The following is an 18,267-nucleotide window of genomic DNA, read 5'->3' as shown; positions in this document are numbered from 1 at the left end:
CGCCTTTCTTTTTTTCTTTGCCGAGGTATACATACAGCAACTAGGGGTGGGCACGGTGGGTATCCGAGATTTTCGGGCAACCTGGCCTCGGCCTCCCCTCCCTCGGTAACACTTGGTATTGGCCTCGTAAAAGTCTGGATATCCAACTTTTGGGTACGCGCGAGATTAGGTAAAGATACGGGTACCCGACAGGTCGAGGTTATTCAGACGGGTAAAAAGTGGGAGAGAGTCACGCATGTGGTGGACATTTCGCTTCGGCTCTCTAGACCGGAACTGAACCGAAAAAATACATACCGTTTTTCAACCGAATTATCAAACAAATTTTTCTGAGAATAAACTTTTTTCCAAAATAAAATCGAGTCGAATAATATAATTTTTTTATAACCGAATGATTTGAACCGAACAAATATCGGGCCGAATTTCGAAATATAGTGATTTCAAAAATGGGCTTAGATTTAGTGTGTTAATTTAACTCACTAACAATTGGAAATAGATTTAATTTTTAACCAATTTAATTCAATAGTTTTTTTTTTCAAGTTTTGGAAGAATAATGAGTCGTTAATTTCGAAATATAATAATATTATATCGGACTGTTTCATAAAACCGAACCGACTATATCCGAATTAAATTTGATTTTAAATATTAACTAGATATAGTAGCTATCATATAAAAAAATAACGGAATTAATATTTTTCCTAATAAAAATCGAACCCAAACTTAAATAAACGCATATTAAATATAAATATCTAAGAAAAACGAAACAAAAAATAAATAAATAAAAACGTAAACGAAATCCGAAATATTGCAACTACATTCGTCATATAATAATAAAAAAAACACACACTATGAGCTACTTGTAACAAAAAAATAAAAAAAAATCAAAGTCAACGACTACTAATAGAGAGTCGGGCATTGTCATTGAGGGCACGTATATAAACTTTGAATGATTCATTCATTTATAATTCGGTCGTTCGTAATATCTATTAAAGCCAAATAATATACCAAATATTTATTATCCCATCTGTTATTGATATCGCTGACTCCAAATTCGGAGACTGGTCTTTTCACCAAAAACAACCTTTCGACGAAAAAGGGACAATAAGTACAAAGATGTACGATCAAGATTCTCTTGACTTACAAGGTTGTCTGAAAGAGACATGGGAGCTACTAGTGTGTCATTTCTCTTTTAACTTTTTTAAATATCCATTTCACATTTTTAAAAATCGGTTGAAATGTTATCAAAATTGTTGTTTAAATGTCGAAGCCTGATGCATGATAACTGAGGCAGTTCTCATCTCCGAGATCTCCTTTCCTTCAAAAGGGGTCTGAAAATGGAGAGTCTTATCGGGATTTTATTCGTTTCGATCGCGATATTTTCCGTTATACATCTTGTTCATGCTCAGAATCAACAAGGTAACGAACATTTTGACGGTTCATATGCGTATGTCAACGTGAAATATGATGTGGAGTATGAATTTATCATTCGTATATAACGTAAGAATTACATGTCTTTGATCCCATTGGATTTGAGACAATTACTTATGGAAGCTGAACTCTTTCTGTCCGTTTTATGACATAACTGCAGGTTTCATCACTTTGGACTGTGGGTTGCCTCCTGGTCAGTCTCCTTACGTTGAATCAGTAACCGGACTGACATTCACGTCAGACACCGAGTTCGTGGAGAGCGGAAAGAGCGGAAGAGTTCAGAAAGAATTCGAGGAAGAATTCAGGAAGCAGTATCTGAGTCTCAGATACTTTCCGGATGGAGAACGCAACTGCTATAATCTGAACGTCACACAGAACACAAACTATATGATAAGGGCTTTCTTCCTATACGGAAATTACGATGGTCGGAATACTTACCCGGAATTCGATCTACACATCGGCCCTAACATGTGGGACACTATAGATATGACCAAGGCAAGAAATGGAACAGGCAGAGAGATCATTCACATTGCAAGGTCGAGCATCTTGCAGGTATGTCTTGTTAAGACAGGAACAACCGTGCCGATAATATCCGTCTTAGAGCTACGCCCGATGAGAAATGATACTTACATTGCTCAAAGTGGCTCCCTCAAGCTTTCTTTCCGGGAATATTACAGCGATTCCGTTCGCTCGATTCGGTAAGTAAACTTGTTTTCTGATTCATTTTGTCAGATCATTACTAACTTTTCGTAATTCGTTCTAACTAACCGTAACAAAACTAGTTCAGTCACTTGTTTATGTCTGATACAAGATTTGTTCCTGCAGATACCCGGATGACGTCTATGATCGTAGATGGTTCCCGTACTTCCAGGACGACTGGACGCAGATAAACACCGATGTCCATGTGGTTACGACAATTGCAGACGTTCCACAAGGCGTTGTCGCGACAGCGGCCACACCTACAAATGCCAGTCAGCCGTTGAACCTTACGTGGAATTCGGATAGTCCTACCGATCAATTGTACTTGTACGTCCACTTTGCAGAGATTCAAACCTTACGAGCCAATGACACGAGAGAATTAAATATCACGTGGAAAGGAGATGTAATTTATGGACCTTTTAGTCCTCCGATTCTCAAAGCGACCACTATATACACTCCGTATCCTAAGAAATGCGACGAAGGAGTATGCAGCCTCATGCTTGTAAAGACCTCAAGATCAACTCTCCCGCCTCTAATTAACGCCATGGAAGTTTTCCTTACATTGGAGCTTCCACTGTTAGATACTAATCGAGATGATGGTACGTCGTCGTTATACATATTTATACATATTTGTTCATACGTACGTTAAATCCTTCAAATTTGTCGGACTGTATGTATCACAGTTGCTGCTGTGAGGAGGATCAAAGCTATTTACGAGTTGAAAAGAATAAGTTGGCAAGGAGATCCATGTGTCCCTAAAGATTTCTCATGGGATGGCGTAGATTGCAGCGAGACAGATAAACTTACCGCACCAAGAATCGTTTCTTTGTAGGATCATATAGCCATTTTTGCCCGTCGTTAATTAAACTTCTTGTCTCTAAGTATCTAATTTATACTTGAAACGTTTTATGATCATGCATTTAGAAATTTATCTTCGAGTGGATTAACCGGGGTCATACCGCTCGTCTTACAGAGCCTAACTCAGCTACAAGCACTGTACGTATCTTTGGTCATATATAAGTAAAACTCGAAACTCTCTCGATTGCCGGGAAACGGATTAAGTGGCATGTTTTGTTCTTGCGCGCGCATCCTAGAGACTTGTCAAATAACAACCTGAGTGGAGGAGTGCCGGGATTTCTAGCCAACATGAAATCGTTGTCGGTCATGTAAGTAGCTCGAGAATGCGTCAAAGGAGGTTAATATATATCCAACTGTTTTGTTCATAATGTAGTGATCTTTAACCACTTATGTTGTCTCTTGCCTTATCAGAAACTTGAGTGGGAATAATCTTAGTGGCTCAGTTCCTCAAGCTCTTCTGGATAGACGGAGCCAAGGAGTACTAGAACTATTGTATGAACTTGTCATCGAGCGGTTCTTTTTTTTTTTAATCTTCGATGAATTATCCGATCCCATTTTGTATGAAGTATATATCATCATTAACAATTTCTTGTTTTTCTGCAGACTTAAAGGAAACCCAAAGCTTCTTTGTCAGTCTGTTCCATGTGATGATCCAAATCCGGACAATGGTGTACATCACAAAAAGAGTGTCATGGTACCGATTATCGCATCAGTTGCTTCCGCTTTCGGCCTCATCATGGTTGCATTGGTTCTCGTCTTCGTTTTCAGAAGGAAAAAGCTAGCAAGTGCCGACGGTATTTTTGATCAGTCGGTCCATTCATAAGCACTATAGTTGATATAAGACAACTGTAAAACAAGCTAGAATTCAATTGTTAATTTATGATGCTTGCTCTGTAGTTGGGGTTCCATCAACAAGTATGCCACCGTTGGATGGAAGATCGCCTCAATCGTCCCAACCATCGATCGTAACGAAAAATAGAAAGTTTGTTTATTCAGAGGTTCAAGCCATGACAAACAACTTCGAAAGAGTTCTAGGGAAAGGAGGGTTCGGAGTCGTATACCACGGTTATGTGAATGATACTGAACAAGTGGTCGTTAAAATGCTCTCACAGTCATCTGCTCAAGGGTATAAGCAATTCAAGGCCGAGGTACTTTGTATCGAAATCTTAACTTTTCTCGAGTTATTCGTGAAAAAGTTATATGGGTTTGCCTCTGAATTATCCATCTTTTCGATGATTTGTTAGGTCGAGCTTCTTCTAAGAGTTCATCATAAGAATCTTGTTAGTCTGGTTGGATATTGCGATGAAGGAGAGAACTTGGCTCTCATATACGAGTACATGGCCAACGGAGACTTGAAAGAACATCTATCAGGTAAAACACGTGTCACTACAAGAAGACTTGAAAGAACATCTATCAGGTAAAACACGTGTCACTACAAGAAAAACTGTAATTTGCGACAGAAAAATCTGTCGCAACATGAAGAAGAATCTGTCGGTAAAAACAATTTGCGACCGATTACGACCGATGATTGTCGGTCGCTAAATCGTTGTCGCAAAATCTGTGTGGTCGCGATTCTGTCGTAACGTTGCGACCGACAGATCTGTAGGTAGTCGGTCGCAAATATACGACAGATGGCTATATGTCGGTAATCTGTCGCAAATCGGTGAATCCAGATCTGTCGCATATTGCGACAGAAATAGGAGTAGGTATTCGGTTGCGACGTAACGACAAATTCTATCGGTCGCACTCTGTCGCAAAATAACGACCAAATATATCGGTAGGTATTCGGTCACAACTGTCCGACTAAATTAATTGGTCGCACTTTGTCGCAAATCTAAATTTTTTTTAAAAAATATTAATAAATAATAATTATTTAAATTAAATTAAATTTTAAAAAATAATTTTAAAAACATAAAAGAAAAAATATTTATTTAAAATTAAAAAATTATTTATTAAATAAAAAGTATTTATTAAAAACAAATTAAACACTAAATAAAAAAGTTATCCGGATTGTCTGATCCGGTTGTTTGGTCCGCTGGTGTCGTAGAAGGTCCGACTCCGGGCTGAGGAGTCAGAAATGGGTTGAACGGCATATCTTGCGCCGTTGGTGGATCGTCTCGAGGAGGAAATAGCCGGGCGAAAAGCGTCTCGTAACGCGCAATTCGTGCCTCAGCTTCTTCAAGTCTAGCAATCTTCCTGCGATCGTCCTCGAACTCTTGAATCTTTTTCTTCAACAGCTCGACCTCCTTAGTGAGTGAGACGTGATGACCGATCGATGTTGCATCCGGATGACCACCACCCAACTGAGTCACCATTGCACCGACGCCGTATATACGTCATTTGGCATCGGGTTGGACAACCTACAAAATCAAAAGTATACGTCAATTAAACTAATTTAATAAAAAAATAAAAAAATAAATAAATTTACCTCCAGATAGAGGCTGTTGATTTCTGCTGGCGAAAGTTGATCTTTGCCTGAATCGCATCCTCGATTTCCTGAACGCGATCGCTGATATAAGTACCGTCAGCTCGACGGTGAGTCTCCTGCAGCAATCGCAACGCAGAAGGTTCTTCACCTTCCTTCTGCATCTGCACCCAAAAAATTTAATTAAAAAAATTTAAAAAAATTTTAAAATAAATACTTATTTACTTACTATCTCATGGGCGACTCGAGCAAATGATCTCCGTCCTGCAGTGTGGGTCGGGGGTGCACGTTCGACCTCCGCTCGGGATCGTCGATTGCTTGAGAATGTTTGACTCTTCTGCGTTCCTTCTTCTGAATCCCAATATTCAACTAGCTGATCGTAGATCGTCGTCGACATCCATGCAGGTCGTACACGTCTGCTCTTTACCCGATAAATGTTGTCCTTGAGGCGATCTCGGACGGCGAGCCTCCAAGCGGCGTAGATTTGGTCATGTACAGACTCGTCTCAATAATAAGCTTGCTATAAAAAAAATAAATTTATAATTTTGTATGCATATAAAATTGAACTAAGTGCCAAAATTCTTACCGCAAAAGCCCCAAACCAACGCTGCAGATCAGATGGAGGGACATGGGTAAGACTCCGCCACGGACCTTTGAAGTCCGACTGAAAAATGCTGACGACGGATGAAATCAGGTCGTCATTACGATCAAACCTGTAAAAATCGGATTCGTAAAATTAATTTAAAAGAAATTAAAATAAATATATATTATATGCATAAAATACCTACCAAATAGAACCGGGGGAACGATCCGGATCTAGACGAGGTCGGAGACGACGTTCTGCAGACGCTAGAATCTCCTGCAACGATGGCGATGGCGATGCACCATGACTAGATGCACCTTCATTCACGGATTGGGGGGAAGCCGCACCCGTGAAAGGTACATCAAGTCGATGAGGATCGACTACCACCTGATCCCGATGGACAGATGGTGATCTAGATGATCCGATCCCACGTCCTCGGGATCGTACCCCGCTACCACTACGACCACTAGAATGGGAGTGACTCATCTACAAGTTACATATAACAAAACAAAATCATGAAGACCCGTGAACTAGCAGTAAACCCTAATCCTAAACCCTAAACCCTAAACCCTAAAGAAACCCTAAAATCTACAACCCTAAACCCTAAACCCTAACCCTAAACACTAAACCCTAAATCCTAAACCCTAAATAAACCATAAACCCTACAATAACCCTAAACAAATCCTAAACCCTAAATTAACTCTAAACCCTAAAAAAACCCTAAAACCAAAAACCATAAAATCAAAAACCCTAAAATGCAAAAACCCTAAATTAAACCCTAAACACTCCCTAAACCTTAAATCCTAAACCCTAAATAAACTATAAACCCTAAAATAACCCTAAACAAATCCTAAACCCTAAATTAACCCTAAACCCTAAAAAACCCTAAAACCAAAAACCATAAAATCAAAAACCACAAATTAAACCCTAAAATAATTCGACCACAACCTTAAATCCGAACCAAAAACACCTAAAAATCGAAACAATTGAAAACTTTTTCATTAAAAATTGGAAACTTACTCGGTGACGGCAAATGACCGGCGCGGTGATGCGGCGGTGTCGCTGGGGGACGACGGCGCGGTTATGGGGCGGTGCAGCCACTGTTCAAACTCGATTCGAAAGCAAAAAATACAACGAACCTAAACTAAACCGATCGAAAAGGGGAAGAAGAGGGGAGACGCGAGTTCGGAAACTTACCTGGCGGCGGCGAAGGAGCGGCGGCGAATGACAGCAGCGTTCGAAATGGCTAAGTGTCTAAGGAAGAAGACGATTCGCGATGTTTTTAAGAATATTGCGAACGATTTATTCTGTCGCAATCTGTCGCTGTGTCATTAAAGCGGGAGACACGTGGACATTGCGACAGATTAATTCTTCGCCATCCGTCGTCATGAAAAAAAAGCGGGAGACGCAGATTATTGTCGACATTTTGCGACAATGTTGCGACCGATATCGTCGGTCGCAATATTGCCGACAACATTTTGCGACACTGTTGCGACAGATAGTCGGTCGCAAAATAATGTAACAATTAAAAAAAATAAAATGAAAAAATTTACGATAACTAATATTTTGATTTCGAATACAATATTTGTAATACAAATCGGTATTTTATACATAAAAAAGTTATTATTAATCGAACGAACCATATTCAGAAGTTCATGTTGTTTTTTCGTCCGACTCATCGGTATTGTCCTGCTCTTCGTCATTATTGTCTGCAAGTTCTTCAACTATTCCTTCTTCGGCTATTAACTTTCCAACCTCAAACGTGTCTTCAATTTGAAGAATGCTTTGATCGACATCTTGAAGCGGGATTTGTTCATCATTTTCTTCTTGAATAATAGTTCCCCTGGGGTTGATCTTCACGACGGCTCGCCAATCAATGTCTGACCTTCTTGTAATTTTCTTCGGATAAGGGATGTAACACACTTGATCTGCTTGAGAAGCCAATATAAAAGGATCATATTTTCCGTATCGACGTGTGTAACATATGTCAAAAACACCTGTTTTGTTGACTCTGATCCCTCGCATGGGTGTAGGATCAAACCAATCACACCTGAACATCATCACTTTGAGTCCAAAATGACCTGCATATTGGAGTTCAAAAATCTGCTGCAGTAGTCCGTAAAAATCGGGTTCGTTATCAGATGCACAGTACTCTGACCCTTTCACAGAAACACCAAAATTATGTGTCGAACGATGTTGTCCGTGTTCATGTGTGTGGAAAACGTATCATCTGGTAAAAAATATAGGCCAACATGTAACACGACAAATGGGCCATTGAACTAGCTCATGCAACCAAATGGATGATCTTTTGGTGACGTTCGAATCTGCAAAACCAAAAAAAAAAATAGGTTGTTTAAATATCAATATATACTTGATCGATCTTAAAAATGGGTATAAATAAGAAATTTGATGAAAAATTCTTACATATTCTTTTAACCACGTAGCAAACCCTTTTTCTTTAATTTTGGTCAATTCCTCGTCATTTACGTCACCATACATGTTGTATACTTGTTCATCAAAAATCCTGCACAATATATCAAAAAACTTGTAAATGAATTAATTTAAAAAAAGTGTACGCCATAAATAATTAAATGTATAAACGAACATTTCAAAAGGTAGTACTTCTTCTCGTGGTAGATGGATTGGTAAATGTTCCATCACATCAAAAAATGACGGTGGAAATATTTTTTCCAGATTGCAAATTACCAGAACTATGTTTTGTTTCAGCATGGTGATATCTTCAAGTTTAAGCGTCCGACTGCAAATCACCCGAAAAAATGAGCTGATCCCTGCACAATAACCACATATCAAGTTTATATATATATAGTTCACATATTAAAAAACAACATTAAAAAAATATATTGACATACCTGATAGACTCTCGTGTACATGTTGTGGAAGTAGTTCTGCAAATGCTATTGGAAGCAATCGTTGCATAAAGACATGACAATCATGACTTTTCATACCCGTTAATTTATTCCCTGCAATATCAACACATCGGGCCAGATTTGAAGAGTAACCATCGGGGAATTTCACATCATCCTTCAACCACTGAAAATTTTTTTTCTGCGCTTCTCCATATACACGAAAAACTGGAACCGGTGCTTTCCCATCTTCTGTAAGTTCCAACTCCTTCCTCAAACAAATTGATTTTATATCCTTCCTTGAGTTTGGATTGTCCTTCGGCTTTTGAGGTACATTTAACACCGTGTTTATGATGTTATCGAAAAAGTTCTTCTCGATATGCATGACATCAAGATTGTGTCGCAACTTGTGATGTCTCCAATATGGCAATTCCCAAAATATACTTTTTTTGTGCCAATTATGATATTCGCCATATCCTTGAATCGGCAAATGACCATTTCCACCGACTTCTGCAGTAACCCCTAATCCATATGATCTCACACAATCTTCAATCCGTTCGAATAATATTTCATCTCCCGTCAGTTGAAGCGGACTAGAATCACTTACAACGTGATTCTTACGAAAATTCTTCTTGTTTCGGCGCAATGCATGATTCCTTGGTAAGAAACGACGATGACAATCAAACCAACTCGTTTTTCTCCCGTTCGGCAACCAAAATGCGTCGGTCTCATCCATACAGTACGGACAAGCTAACCGACCATGCGTTGTCCAACCAGACAACATCGAGTATGCTGGAAAATCACTAATTGTCCACATCAGCACCGCACGAAGCAAAACATTTTGCTTTATTGACACGTCATATGCCTCAACCCCAATACTCCAAAGGTCTTTCAACTCTTCTATCAACGGTTGAAGGAAAATATCCAAATTCCTCCTGGGATGTTTAGGTCCCGGAACTAATATTGAGAGAAATAAAAATTCTCTATTCATACACATGTCCGGAGGTAAATTGTAGGGTGTTAAAATCACCGGCCATAGAGAATAATTTGGACCAGACATCCCAAATGGATTAAATCCATCCGTGCATAATGCTAGATATATGTTTCTAGTCTCACTTGCAAAATCAGGAAATACTTGTTGAAAGTGTTTCCATGCTAAACCATCGGATGGATGATGCATTTCTCCATCAGGCGTCGAATGCTCGCCATGCCATCGCATAAATGATGCTGTCTTTTCGGATTGATATAACCTTTTCAAACGATCTGTTATAGGCATATAAAACATTCTCTTCAAAGGAATTAACTTGCCTTTTTTTGAAGCTTTCCAGCGTGGTCGATATCTGTCTTTCCCGCAGAAACGACATTCTATCAATTCTGCATCTTCTTTCCAAAAAATCATACAGTTGTCTTCACAAACATCAACCTTCCGGTAAGGTAGACCCAACGTACGCATCAGACTCTTCGTCTCATAATATGATTCTGTTGCAGTGTTACCTTCCGGAAGATACTGTTTAAACATCTGACTGAAGCCATCCATACATCTCTCCGGAAGATTGTAGTCAGTCTTCATATTCATCAATTGTGAAGATAATGATAATCTTGACAGCCCTTGTACGCAACCTTCATATATCGGAGTGTTCGCCGTATGAAGAAGGAGCAACGTTGGGAAATGCATCATTCACCATCTCTGCATATAGATTTCGGTCTTGATCTTCTTGAAAGATCGGAGGTAGCGACGTGTTTTCCACAAGTTGTTCTTGCATTTGTGAAACACGTGATGATGACGACGTATCATACGTTTCTCCATGAGCCAACCAAACATAATAGTTTGACATAAAACCTCTTCTATAAAGGTGCTTACACACTTCATACTGACTTCGCCATCTTTTATTCTCGCATTTTGAGCACAGACATGGTAACTTCGAACTCTCAATATACGACGTTTGACTTGTTGCAAACGCCATAAAATGTTGTAATCCTTCAGCAAACTCACTCGAGATTTGATTAGAAGAATCAAATCTATTATACATCCACATTCTGGATGAAAAAGACATTTTTTTTGTAAATAAAGTTTTTTTCCTATCTATGCATGCTCATCGCGGATATATAGGAGAAACGTTGCGACGGAATTGCGACCGATATATTCTGTCGTAAAATGATTTGCGACCGAAGTGCGACAGAATTGCGACAAAAGTTAGGTGACATACCATTCACGTGTGTACCTAATTTTGCGACACAACGGTGAGTTGCAAGTCCGTCGCAAATATTGAGCGACTCCTACAATGTGTCGCATATCGGTCGCATAATATCCGCGACGCATAACATCTGTCGCAAATGTGTCGTACACGTACCCCGACCGAACATATCTGTCGCATATTGTGTCGGTACATACCGACAGACCATCTGTCGTAAAATATCTGTCGTTTTCCGTCGTATTTCTGTCGCAAATACGTGCGACAGAGATATCAGTCGCAAGCGGTCGGCAATTTGCGACAGATATTGCGTCCAAGTCCGACAGAGATATTTTTCCGAGATTGTGTCACTTTTTAGTCGCAGTCTGTCGCAAATTATATTGCGATTGAAATTTCGGTCGCAACAGGTGTCTCAAATTACAGTTTTTCTTGTAGTGTGTGGACAAAACATCATATCTTTCGTAATTCATCACCAAATACAAGGATAGACATATCTGATAACTCGTATTTCTGACATTGATAACGATAACGTAAGGATTCGATACTTATTGTCTTTGTTAAAACATCAGGAAAGCGTGGAGGTTCTGTCTTGAGCTGGGGAACTAGGTTAAAAATCGTTGCAGAAGCCGCCCAAGGTTCGCCATATTTGCAATCCTCGACACTTTTTTCATTCTTTCTTTGGCTGCAAAGAACAATATCGCAAGAACATAAGTCACTTCTAACAAAATGGTTGCTTCATATAAATCTCTTATGTCCTGTAAGGATTGGAGTACTTGCATAACGGTTGCAAACCACCAATGGTTCATAGAGATGTCAAAACTACGAATATATTGCTCAACGAGCATTTACAAGCGAAACTCGCCGATTTCGGACTCTCCAGATCTTTTCCGACCGAAGGTGAAACTCATGTTTCAACCGTGGTTGCTGGAACTCCCGGATACCTCGATCCCGAGTAAGTATTACTATTATAGCTTAGTCCCAAATGAAATTTCAAAATTTTCTTTCTTCATGATGTACCAAAAAAAACGTTAACCATGGTGTATTGTCGACAGATATTATCGTACCAACTGGTTGACAGAGAAGAGCGATGTGTATAGTTTCGGTATTGTGTTGTTGGAAATCATCACGAACCGACCTGTCGTTGAGCAGAACCGTGAAAGGCCACACATAACTGAATGGGTGGGACTAATGCTTACAAGGGGAGACATCGATAACATTACGGATCCAAAACTGTATGGAGATTACGACAGGAACTCGGTGTGGAAAGTGGTTGAACTGGGAATGTCGTGTGTCAATCCATCCTCGTCGAGAAGGCCGAACATGTCTCAAGTCGTGATCGAACTGAACGAGTGTTTGGTGTATGATCAGAACTCGCGGACGGGGACGAGCCGAGACATGGACTCGAAGAGTTCCGTCGGAGTGAGCATGACTTACGGTACTGAAGTGTTCCCCAAGGCTCGGTAGCCGTCTCGTCTACGTGAAGAATATCTCCTTTTTTGTCACGTGTCAAATTTCATTTTGGCCTGATTCATGTAATGTGAAACTTATGTCTGAAAAATATCTGGGTGTTAATAAGGGTCTCGACTGCGTAATGGCTCAAGGTTTTTGTTTAGTTACTTATTAGGGTTCCATGGTGAAATCTAAATTAGGTACTGCAAATTTTTTTTCGAATTTTTTTAAGTAGTTTATTTGCGAAGAATTGTACAATTCTTCATGAATAGACATAATACAAGAACATAAATATAGGAAAAATATAATGTCCCTGAGAGATTGTGAAGATCGTTATGGATAAATGTTTTATAGGAAATTATCGAGAGAATGTTTTTTTTTTTATAATGGAGGACCCTTAACTGCTATCCTTCGGACGCGCTGACTAGGTAAATCTCCGGTCCGGGAGTAGCCTTTGTATACGGATCATATAAACCCATAAATTATCTCCCTCGTCACCAGTGAGTAATCGAATACTCAACCTCAAAGTGGAGTTACCTCCTATCAATTTTTTGCCAAAAAACTTAATTTACAATTAATAATGTAGTATAAACCGAAATGGTTGTATTTTTTATTGTATTTCAAAGTCGTAATCCGATAATCTCAAGGAATAAAACATTTTAAAAAATGATTACACAATTTAAAAGTATATATGGAATCCTACAATTTCTACATGTTTCAACTTTTATTTTAGGTTCATATATATATTTTTTTCTTATTATCTTATATTTGTATAACAGGTAGCCGTATACGTGCAGAAGGCTAATCAACGTCTTAATAGCTCAATTTTTCTCAATCAACTGTGAATTATTTTATTCATCTTAAGAAAAATATTTACAACATGCACGACGACTTGGTACGTGCTTTTCAATTTGCTGCATTATGGCCAAATCGATGCACAATAGAGAGGCTTGCTTGACCTTGACTCGCATGCAATAATTGTTATGATTTTAATATATATATATAGAACACTAGGTGGAAACATAAATACACACTTAATGCAAAATCTTACAGCCTGTGCTTATTGTTGTTTTAATTGTCGGTTCAATGGTGTTCTTATACGTTATCTTGTTTTTTATTTAATGCATATTATATTATTTTTAAAATGCCTTGAAATCCTCTTAGGATATTTGTCGAGTCCATAATTTCTCACTATTTCTCAATGATTATAGGGACGTATATATTGTCAATTCCTTCTTTAAAAGAAATTAAGTATTAGCAATTTATAGCTCTTTTGTTTTGGCTGTATTTTCTTTTATTATTGATGAAACATATACACTCTTTTATTTTCTTTTATTCGATTTTCTTACAGAATGTAAATCATAATATTATGTTGTAAAATAATCAAATTAATAGTTAAATTCAGGTGGCATTCATAAAATAACGGCCTCTACAGGTGCTATAACAATTAGGGGTGGACATTTCGGAAAACGGTTCTGGTTCGGGACGGAATGGATCGGTTCGGTTCTTTCTGTTTTACAAAAATAGGTATCAATCGGGTTTTTTATTGTATTCGGTTCGGTTCGGTTTCGGTATCGGTTCGGTTCGGTTCCGGGTTTTATTAAAAAAAAATGATAGATTTCCTTTAAAAATATTCGGTTTTTCAGGATTTTTAAAGTTCGGTTCGGTTCGATTCCGGAAAAATTCGGTTCTCTAAAAATGGTACCATTCGGAAAATAACAGCGGTTTCGGATCGGAAAAAATACCGTTTTAACGGTTCGGTTCGGTCCGGTTCCGAAGAACCGAACCGAAATGTCCAGCCCTAGTTTTCGGAATCGAGATATATACATATATATATATATATAGGGGATATGTTTGGTAAATAGATTTTTTGAATAATATCCATTCATTTACTTGAGCTCTGATATATATATATATATATATATAGTAAATTCCAAATCCATATTTCAGCCAATGTAAACGTTCCAGCATCGGTTTTTTTTATTAAACAAAAAAAGGTTCGTAAATATACATTACGATACCTCCATGGAGTTGACTTATACCGGGTGGTCCGGACAACATGGGAGAATCTTCCACCACTCATTTCATCAAGCATTTTTCAGCGTTCACTGTATTGGGTTTCTACATTAAATTTTATTATTTTGCATTTCATAATTTCTTGATATTTTTTTTCCAAGTTGACTTGTCAAAGGGTTGACCTCGAACAAGCTGATCATTCATGCCACATAAATATGTAACATACATTCCATATAATATAATATATATTATCACATATACGTATAGGTGATTATATTGCCCATGAGAGAAGTTTGCTCATAGCTTAAATATTTGAGAACCTTGGCATTTCTCAGTTTCAATTCCTGGGGAAAAATAGGAGAAAATGAAGAATCCTCGATGGCTTTTATGTGGGTTTATTGTAACAGTTGCCCTTATGCATCTTATTCAAGCTCAAAACCAGCAAGGTATATACACACACATACACATATATATACACGTATATATATGTATGTATATGAACATTTTCATGTTGATGTATCATTTTGAGGTATTGATTCAGGAAAATGAACCCTTTTTCTTCTGATTGTGTTTACAGGATTCATTAGTTTGGATTGCGGGTTATCCCCTAATGGATCTCCCTATACCGAACCCTCGACCGGGTTAATATTCACATCCGACGTAAATTCCATCCAGAGCGGGAAAACCGGAAGAATCCAAAAGGAATTCGAACCGAACTTCATGAAACCGTACTTGATGCTAAGATACTTCCCGGACGGAACACGAAATTGCTACAACCTGAATGTGACGAAGGGCACGAGCTATCTGATCAAGGCAACGTTCGTGTACGGAAACTACGACGGTCAAAACAATTACCCGAGCTTCGATCTGTACATGGGTCCGAACATTTGGACGACGGTGGATTTGAGCGGGCGAGTGAACGGTACGGTCGAGGAGATCATTCATGTGCCGAGCTCAAAAACTTTGGACGTGTGTCTGGTCAAGACAGGAACAACAACTCCGATGATATCGGCCTTAGAGCTTCGACCGTTGAGAAACGGTTCTTATGTTACGGAGAGTGGCTCTCTCAAGTACTTTTTCAGGGTTTATTTCAGCAATTCCGGTCGCTATATACGGTATGCCTATACTTACTATCCCTCTTTATATATATATTATTGATACATAGTTATATTTGGGGTAGATGAATAGAAAAAACCTTTGATATTTTGGAAAAAGCCAAAAATAACTATTGTTATTACAGAAAATTTGTGTAGTACTAAAATTCACGTGTGATTACGGTTAGTATTTTGGTTGGTTTTTCATATTCCTTATAGATTAATGATTTCTTAAAAATACAAATATAATAATATATAATTCTACACCAACTGCAAGCAAAATCTAAATTAATGTCTTTTTTCGGTTAAATATTCGGATTTCTAAATCCTTATTTTGATATTTTTATTTTCTATTTTTCTTCGATCTAGTACTCGAAATATGAAATAAATAAATAAATAACCCATCATTTTGATCGATTATCCACCAGAAAAAAAAAGTCAACACTACGTGGCTTGAGCTGTTGAAAGGTAAAATATTGAGAGGTAGGTAATTAAATAAAGATCTGAAAGTTGAAGTATTCAAAATGAGAAGATATAAAAAGCTGATGGGTCCTTTTCTTTTTTTCAAATATTGGTTTTTTTTGTGGAATTTTATTTTTTCGGCCATAGTGTTTCCCACGTTGACTAAGACGACTTTTTCTTTTTTTTGGCCAATGTGTGTATATATATATTTATATATTTTTTTATAACGTAAAATTCCTAACTGCTACACTTCACAAGCGTTGACTAGGTAAAACCTCAGAACAATGTATATTAGTTATAAATACCATTTTCTTTCACTAAACAGCTGCATATATTATATGCATTTGCAAAATTATACCTATTAATACTCTCCTTAGAACCAAAACGTTGATTGAGTAATTAAGCCTCAACCTTTGCCATATGCGTTTGCGTTTGTTTGCGTTTGCGGTTGAAGTTTGCAAATGGGAATTTTGGATTCTTAGGTTAAAGATTGTTCGAAACACAAAAACTGTGTTTGTGATTGGGTTTGTATTCGGTGTTCTTTTCTATTCAATACCGATAAATATTTATTTTGCACATAATTAGAATCAATAATTTGGAATGCTAGAAAATTGAAAAAAAAGACACGTTGAATATTAATTTTTTATAATCTTATAACGAAACCCAAATACGGTTAAATAACCGTAACCTAGTTTGTCGGAACGAAACCTAACACAAGATATTGTTGTGCATGTAGGTATCCCGACGATATATTTGATCGCAAATGGTACTCGTATTTTCAGCCCGAGTGGACTCAGATCACGACGAGTCAGAACGTAAGCAACTCGAACACCTACGAGCCACCAGTGGCCGCACTCGCTACGGCCGCAACGCCCACGAACGCAACTGCACCATTGACCATTACGTGGAACCTTAAGCCTCCGACCTCGAATTTTTACCTTTATGTTCATTTCGCCGAGATTCAGAATCTAAGTTCAAACGCCTCGAGGGCCTTCAACGTTTTGTTAAACGGTGAAAATACGTTCGGGCCGTATAGCCCTAAGCGGCTGGAAATAGAAACCTTGTTCGACAAGAAACCCGAGAAATGCGACGGAGGAAAATGCGTCTGGCAGCTCGCCATGACCCCGAATTCGACTCTTCCGCCTCTGGTTAGCGCTATCGAGGCTTTCACCGTTATCGATTTTCCACTTTCGGAGACCGATCAAGATGACGGTACGTCATGTCTATGTTTTCGTATTCTTGGTTATAAAGCTGGTTCGTATTGGAATATTCTATATAAATACACCGATTTCTTAAAATGTTATAAAGAATATATATGAATTTTGAAACTTTCGAAATTAAAAATTCCAATCAGTCAAACCCTGCGAATTTTTTTGGTCTTTTTTCAGTGTTTGCTATCAAGAACATAAAAGACACTTATGAAGTGAGCAGAGTGAGTTGGCAAGGAGATCCTTGTCTCCCTCAACAGTTCACGTGGGACGGTCTGAACTGCAGCGACACGGATACTTTTACTTCACCAAGAATCACTTCCTTGTAAGATTCTTGTCACCGGTTTATCGTTAAATCTCCAATGTTTTCTAAGTGTCTGATTCATGAAAATATTACATTTATAATCAAACCGTTAGGGTTTTGTCTTCGAGTGGATTAACCGGGAGCATAGCTTCAACCATACAGAATCTGACAGAGCTACGTATACTGTAAGTAACCCCCTTGCTCGACTAAAGGCAAAACCATTCTTCTCGTTGGATTCGATCGTCCTAATGGCATTACCGTCTTTTGCGATTTCTAGGGACTTGTCGAACAACAATTTGACCGGAGGAGTGCCCGAATTTCTAGCCGGAATGAAATCGTTAACCCTAATGTAAGTTGCTCGAGAAAGAATGGAAAATTTCGTCTCAGGGCTTTCTCAGCGTTTCCTGATACATATGCTTGATCTTTGCTCTGTCTTGACAGAAACTTAAGCGGGAACAATCTTACTGGCTCAGTTCCTCAAGCCCTTCTCGATAAACGCGGCGAAGGACTAGAATTAAAGTATGATTTTCTCGAGAAAATTTTCGCCTTCGATGATTATCGAAATCCTTAGGGTCTTGAACAAGGCTTAATTTCTTTCTGCAGACTCAACGGAAATCCGAAGCTTCTTTGTCAGTCTGTCTCGTGTGATAATCTCGGTGGAACGGGAAAGCATCGCAAAAAGAGCGTC

The 18,267-nt window shown here is 38.4% G+C and overlaps 2 protein-coding genes across 3 annotated transcripts in view; both read left to right on the top strand.

The window, feature by feature from the left end:
* The first annotated feature begins 1,267 nt into the window (after positions 1 to 1,267).
* On the top strand, positions 1,268 to 12,717 carry LOC104817946 (probable LRR receptor-like serine/threonine-protein kinase At1g51820). Its single transcript, XM_010547349.2, has 13 exons — positions 1,268 to 1,413; positions 1,586 to 2,123; positions 2,251 to 2,723; positions 2,808 to 2,952; positions 3,049 to 3,120; positions 3,219 to 3,290; positions 3,394 to 3,474; positions 3,586 to 3,776; positions 3,880 to 4,130; positions 4,227 to 4,353; positions 11,616 to 11,681; positions 11,809 to 11,998; positions 12,099 to 12,717. Exons 1-13 carry the CDS (start codon positions 1,332 to 1,334, stop codon positions 12,508 to 12,510), a joined length of 2,700 nt encoding a protein of 899 aa, XP_010545651.1. The 5' UTR covers positions 1,268 to 1,331; the 3' UTR covers positions 12,511 to 12,717.
* A 2,068-nt stretch (positions 12,718 to 14,785) lies between these two features.
* The window catches only part of LOC104817945 (probable LRR receptor-like serine/threonine-protein kinase At1g51820), a 5,475-nt gene continuing 1,993 nt past the window's right edge, over positions 14,786 to 18,267 (top strand). The window contains exons 1-8 of one of the 2 annotated variants that reach the window (XM_010547347.2): positions 14,786 to 14,957; positions 15,089 to 15,626; positions 16,804 to 17,279; positions 17,456 to 17,600; positions 17,693 to 17,764; positions 17,857 to 17,928; positions 18,021 to 18,098; positions 18,183 to 18,262. In XM_010547347.2, coding sequence (XP_010545649.1) covers positions 14,876 to 14,957; positions 15,089 to 15,626; positions 16,804 to 17,279; positions 17,456 to 17,600; positions 17,693 to 17,764; positions 17,857 to 17,928; positions 18,021 to 18,098; positions 18,183 to 18,262 — 1,543 coding nt within the window. In that variant the 5' untranslated portion in view covers positions 14,786 to 14,875. Of the gene's footprint in view, positions 14,958 to 15,088; positions 15,627 to 16,803; positions 17,280 to 17,455; positions 17,601 to 17,692; positions 17,765 to 17,856; positions 17,929 to 18,020; positions 18,099 to 18,182 lie in introns of both variants that reach the window. The other variant, XM_010547348.2, reaches the window with a different exon arrangement.

Source organism: Tarenaya hassleriana, unplaced genomic scaffold (genome assembly GCF_000463585.1).
Source record: "Tarenaya hassleriana unplaced genomic scaffold, ASM46358v1 Cleome28, whole genome shotgun sequence".
In the NCBI taxonomy this organism is placed as follows: Eukaryota; Viridiplantae; Streptophyta; class Magnoliopsida; order Brassicales; family Cleomaceae; genus Tarenaya; species Tarenaya hassleriana.
The sequence above is the reverse complement of the archived record's forward strand: the minus strand, read 5'-3'. Positions and strand labels throughout refer to the sequence as shown.